The sequence below is a fragment of the Oncorhynchus tshawytscha genome, linkage group LG14 (genome assembly GCF_018296145.1).
Source record: "Oncorhynchus tshawytscha isolate Ot180627B linkage group LG14, Otsh_v2.0, whole genome shotgun sequence".
NCBI lineage: Eukaryota > Metazoa > Chordata > Actinopteri > Salmoniformes > Salmonidae > Oncorhynchus > Oncorhynchus tshawytscha.
This window is the reverse complement of record NC_056442.1, coordinates 60,964,385-60,970,242: the sequence shown is the minus strand read 5'-3', so window position 1 is coordinate 60,970,242 and position 5,858 is coordinate 60,964,385. Positions and strand designations below refer to the sequence as shown.

General features: G+C 46.9%; 1 protein-coding gene across 1 annotated transcript; it reads right to left on the bottom strand.

Annotated features, from left to right (window-relative positions):
• Positions 1 to 1,321: 1,321 nt before the first annotated feature.
• Positions 1,322 to 5,180, bottom strand: LOC121839177 (sex-determining region Y protein-like). The gene is made up of 2 exons (XM_042296589.1): positions 4,905 to 5,180; positions 1,322 to 1,900 (listed from the first exon to the last, which is right to left on the bottom strand). The coding sequence occupies exons 1-2, from the start codon at positions 5,178 to 5,180 to the stop codon at positions 1,322 to 1,324; spliced, it is 855 nt and encodes a 284-aa protein (XP_042152523.1).
• Positions 5,181 to 5,858: the final 678 nt, after the last annotated feature.

Genomic DNA, 5,858 nt, shown 5'->3' with positions numbered 1-5,858 from the left:
GTCCAACATTCTAACCACTAGACTACCTGCTGGTTACTGGCCCAACACTCTAACCACTAGGCTACCTGCTGGTTACTAGTCCAACGCTCTAACCACTAGGCTACCTGCTGGTTACTAGTACAACACTCTAACCACTAGGCTACCTGCTGGTTAGTAGTCCAACGCTCTAACCACTAACTAGTCCAACGCTCTAACCACTAGGCTACCCTGCCATCCCTCATTTAGATTAACTGACAAAGAACCAACGTGATATAGACATTCAGTCTTCGTCCAGTGGGATGCTTCTTATTTTAGTTGATATAGTTTTTCGCGGAGCAGAGCAGCAGGTGTTTTTTCACGGCGTCCCAACAGTTTTACACTCGTAATGACCAGTGTTTTATCTTAATAAACACATTCCAGGTGTTACCAATTTGTCTGTAATGAAGTGCTGCCCTCTGTGGAGCGATGTAAAACAACAAGCAGACACAACACACCATTCCTCTTCATATTGTGTGTCCCCCTACAGGGTCCCTGAGGGTCCAGAGCCCCGTCTCAGCTCTGACACCACCCGCATCTGAAGGGCAGAGGAAAGGAGAGAGAGAGAGACAGGAGAGGAAAGGAGAGAGAGAGAGAGAGAGAGGGAGGGAGGGAGGGAGGGAGGGAGGGAGGGAGGGAGGGAGGGAGGGATGGATGGATACGGGTGAGATGGAACAAGTAAACATCTTTTGAAACAGGATGACATCAGCAGTCCGTCTCTCTCAGAGGCTGAAAACATAGAACTTTAATAAGGTTCTACAATGGGGAGGGAGGGAGGGAGGGGATAAGAGAGAGAGAAAACACCAAGTGTTGGAGTGCTCTGAGTTGGCAGCATAAAACTCAGATTTATGAACTTCATTAAACCACATTTCTGTTTCTTTATTGGGGCCTGTGGTATTTACCCCATATGGAAAAAATAAGATAGAAAAACTCTCCCCAAAGAAAAAGCTTACTGAGTGTGTTTTAAAAGTATGTGAGGGTGTGAGGGTGTGAGGGTATTTCTCCTATAGGCCTAGTTGTAATTACTGGAAGGATGCAGTAGCGGCACAACCGGGTCTGTGGTCTTTGGAACAGGTGGTTGACTTTTGACAGGCAATGGTCTCTGGTTGTCATGGTGCTGGTATGGTCTCTGGTTGTCATGGTACTGTCATGGTCTCTGGTTGTCATGGTACTGGTATGGTCTCTGGTTGTCATGGTGCTGGTATGGTCTCTGTTTGTCATGGTACTGGTATAGTCTCTGGTTGTCATGGTACTGGTATAGTCTCTGGTTGTCATGGTGCTGGTATAGTCTCTGGTGGTCATGGTACTAGTATGGTCTCTGTTTGTCATGGTACTGGTATAGTCTCTGGTTGTCATGGTGCTGGTATAGTCTCTGGTGGTCATGGTACTGGTATGGTCTCTGTTTGTCATGGTACTGGTATGGTCTCTGGTTGTCATGGTGCTGGTATGGTCTCTGGTTGTCATGGTGCTGGTATGGTCTCTGGTTGTCATGGTACTGGTATGGTCTCTGGTTGTCTTGATGCTGGTATGGTCTCTGGTTGTCATGGTGCTGGTATGGTCTCTGGTTGTCTTGATGCTGGTATGGTCTCTGGTTGTCTTGATGCTGGTATGGTCTCTGGCTGTCTTGGTGCTGGTATGGTCTCTGGTTGTCATGGTGCTGGTATGGTCTCTGGTTGTCATGGTACTGGTATGGTCTCTGGCTGTCTTGATGCTGGTATGGTCTCTGGTTGACTTGATGCTGGTATGGTCTCTGGTTGTCATGGTACTGGTATGGTCTCTGGTTGTCTTGATGCTGGTATGGTCTCTGGTTGTCTTGATGCTGGTATGGTCTCTGGTTGTCATGGTGCTGGTATGGTGTCTGGTTGTCATGATGCTCGTATGGTCTCTGGTTACATGGTACTGGTATGGTCTCTGGTTGTCATGATACTGGTATTGTCTCTGGTTGTCTTGGTACTGGTATAGTCTCTGAATGTCTTGATGGTGGTATGGTAATGTTATGGTTCTGGTATGGTAATGGTATGGTTCTGGTTGTCTTGATGCTGGTATGGTCTCTGGTCTGTCTTGATGCTGGTATGGTCTCTGGTTGTCATGGTGGTGCTGGTATGGTGTCTGGTATGGTCTGATGGTCTGTATGGTGCTCTGGTGCTGGTATGGTACTGGTATGGTCTCTGGTTGTCATGATACTGGTATTGTCTCTGGTTGTCTTGGTACTGGTATAGTCTCTGAATGTCTTGATGGTGGTATGGTAATGTTATGGTTCTGGTATGGTAATGGTATGGTTCTGGTATGATAATGGTATGGATCTGTTCTGGTTCTGATATGGTGCTGGTATGGTTCTGGTTTGGTGCTGGTATGGTTCTGGTATGGTGCTGGTGTGGTTCTGGTATGGTTCTGGTATGGTGCTGGTATGGTGCTGATATGGTACTGGTATGGTACTGATATGGTGCTGGTATGGTGCTGGTATGGTATTGGTATGGTGCTGTTATGGTGCTGGTATGGTACTGGTATGGTATTGGTATGGTGCTGTTATGGTACTGGTATGGTACGGTATTGTACTGGTATGGTGCTGGGATCGTGCTGGTATGGTATTGTACTGATATGGTGCTGGTATGGTATGGTATTGTACTGGTATGGTGCTGGTATGGTATGGTATTGTACTGGTATGGTGCTGGATGGGTTGATAGCCATATTTCATGACTGTCCACTGGAAACCTCCCCGGGATAGCTGGATTGTGGCTCCCATGGCCATTTAAAACGCTGGATGGTGAGGGAAGAAGTCCAACGCTCTAACCACTAGGCGACCTGCTGTGAGGGATGAAGTCCAACGCTCTAACCACTAGGCTACCTGCCGTGAGGGAAGAAGTCCAACGCTCTAACAACTAGGCTACCTGCTGTGAGGGAAGAAGTCCAACGCTCTAACCACTAGGCTACCTGCTGTGAGGGAAGAAGTCCAACGCTCTAACCACTAGGCTACCTGCTGTGAGGGAAGAAGTCCAACGCTCTAACCACTAGGCGACCTGCTGTGAGGGAAGAAGTCCAACGCTCTAACCACTAGGCTACCTGCTGTGAGGGAAGAAGTCCAACGCTCTAACCACTAGGCGACCTGACGTGAGGGAAGAAGTCCAACGCTCTAACCACTAGGCTACCTGCTGTGAGGGAAGAAGTCCAACGCTCTAACCACTAGGCTACCTAACGTGAGGGAAGAAGTCCAACGCTCTAACCACTAGGCTACCTGCCGTGAGGGAAGAAGTCCAACGCTCTAACCACTAGGCTACCTGCTGTGAGGGAAGAAGTCCAACGCTCTAACCACTAGGCTACCTAACGTGAGGGAAGAAGTCCAACGCTCTAACCACTAGGCTACCTAACGTGAGGGAAGAAGTCCAACGCTCTAACCACTAGGCTACCTGCTGTGAGGGAAGAAGTCCAACGCTCTAACCACTAGGCTACCTGCCGTGAGGGAAGAAGTCCAACGCTCTAACCACTAGGCTACCTGCTGTGAGGGAAGAAGTCCAACGCTCTAACCACTAGGCTACCTGCCGTGAGGGAAGAAGTCCAACGCTCTAACCACTAGGCTACCTGCCGTGAGGGAAGAAGTCCAACGCTCTAACCACTAGGCTACCTGCCGTGAGGGAAGAAGTCCAACGCTCTAACCACTAGGCTACCTGCCGTGAGGGAAGAAGCTCCACCTTTCTCTGTTGCAATGCTCTCAGAATTATGACCTGAAAGACGAGATATTCTGACAAAACACCAAAAAGTTATAAAAGTTGTGTCGTAAATGAAAACCTTTCTTTATAATGTGCAGCATGAGTTCAAGATACCTCTCCGCCTTATTAGCATATTGTAACATTTCTGTCTTATCAATCTTCGTATAGTGTGTGTGTGACATAATTATGCTATGAGATTCCTACCCCATGCCTGAACCATGTCAGGCCCCATGCCAACGATTAGGTAGTATGGGTAATATGACACTGTGTGAATGCGTTGCAGGTGGGCAGGGTTTAAGTAGGTGGACTAGATGCCCTGGTGAAGACAACCTGTTTTCATTTAAGCCCTGCGTAGCAGAAGCCTGTCTGTGACATGTTGTTGGACTGGAGAGAGAGCGGACTTACCCAGCTGGGGACAGATCAACCCTTGGCCTCTCTCTCATTCATTCACACTCACACACACACACACACACACACACACACACACACACACACACACACACACACACACACACACACACACACACACACACACACGCCTGTCTAGTCTTTAGTCTCTCCCCTGTGCTTTGTGACTAACAGGTTTCACGGGAGTTTGTTTCTAACCCCAAAGCCCACATGTTCTATAATAAGTATCAGACCCTTTTTTTCAATTTACCCCTATAATGACAAACCCAAATCTAACTGCCTGTAGCTCAGGATCTGAAGCAAGGATATGCATATTCTTGATACCATTTGAAAAGAAACACTTTGACGTTTGTGAAACAGTGAAATTAAGGTAGGAGAATATTACACATTAGATCTGGTAAAAGATAAAACACAAAAACACATGCGTTTTCTGTTTTTGAAATGCTAAATAAAGACCATATGCTGACCTAGGAATCTAAGTGTCATTTTGGAGTTGTCCACCAGATGGCATCAGTGAGTGTGCAAAGTTTCAGACCGATACATTGACGAATGACATCCCTAAATAAAATGTTGTATCAAGTCTCCCAGGTGTCCTTCACGAGTTTGCCCAAATGTACCCAAGTGGCCGAATTGGTCAATTGATACATTTTTAAATACATAACTATAGAGACCATACATAAATGCTATGGTAATAAAAAAATGTAATTATACACACTCCCATGAATGCCATACATGATGGATCATTAGCTTCCCTATAAATAAAACTAACGTTCACACATCTAGACATCCGGGCGGGGTGGGTGTGGAGCCAGAGATAGTAGGGGGCGGGGTGGGTGTGGAGCCAGAGATAGCAGGGGGCGGGGTGGGTGTGGAGCCAGGGATGGGTGTGGAGCAGGGGGCGGGGTGGGTGTGGAGCCAGAGATAGCAGGGGGCGGGGTGGGTGTGGAGCCAGGATAGGGGGCGGGGTGGGTGTGGAGCCAGAGATAGCAGGGGGCGGGGTGGGTGTGGAGCCAGAGATAGCAGAGGGGGCGGGGTGGGTGTGGAGCCAGACATAGCAGGGGTTCAAACTGTAGAACCCAGTTCCTAGATTTGAATGCGTGGGGGGATGGAGGACTTAAATGTGGCCTTTTTGAAGTTGGCTCCCACCGATCTACCACTATTGAGGATTTTTACATTTAATTATGTTTTTACCCCTGTTTGCAATTATATATTTTATTGAACCTTTATTTTAGCAGGGGGTTAGCACTGAATAAATTAAAAAATGATGTATTTTACTAACTGATCTAAAAAAGTTACGTTACCTTCTCCTCCTTTGTTGCGCGCAGGACTCCTCACGTCTCAATGTCAATTTCTCATCCCGAATGAAGTTTGATCAAGTGAACAACACCTGTCTTGGTGCGTAATTATGTCCTTCATGGGCTAAAATAGGTGTTTTGTAGCCAATACGTAATTACGTCTGTCCTTCGTGGGCTAAAATAGGTGTTTTGTAGCCAATACGTAATTATGTCTGTCCTTCGTGGGCTAAAATAGGTGTTTTGTAGCCAATACGTAATTATGTCTGTCCTTCGTGGGCTAAAATAGGTGTTTTGTAGCCAATACGTAATTATGTCTGTCCTTCGTGGGCTAAAATAGAGTCCCTCAGGATGACAAATCAGAGCCAGATTACTGAATGTAAGTACATTATTTACCTTCAGAGGTGAATGTAAGTACATTATTTACCTTCAGAGGTGA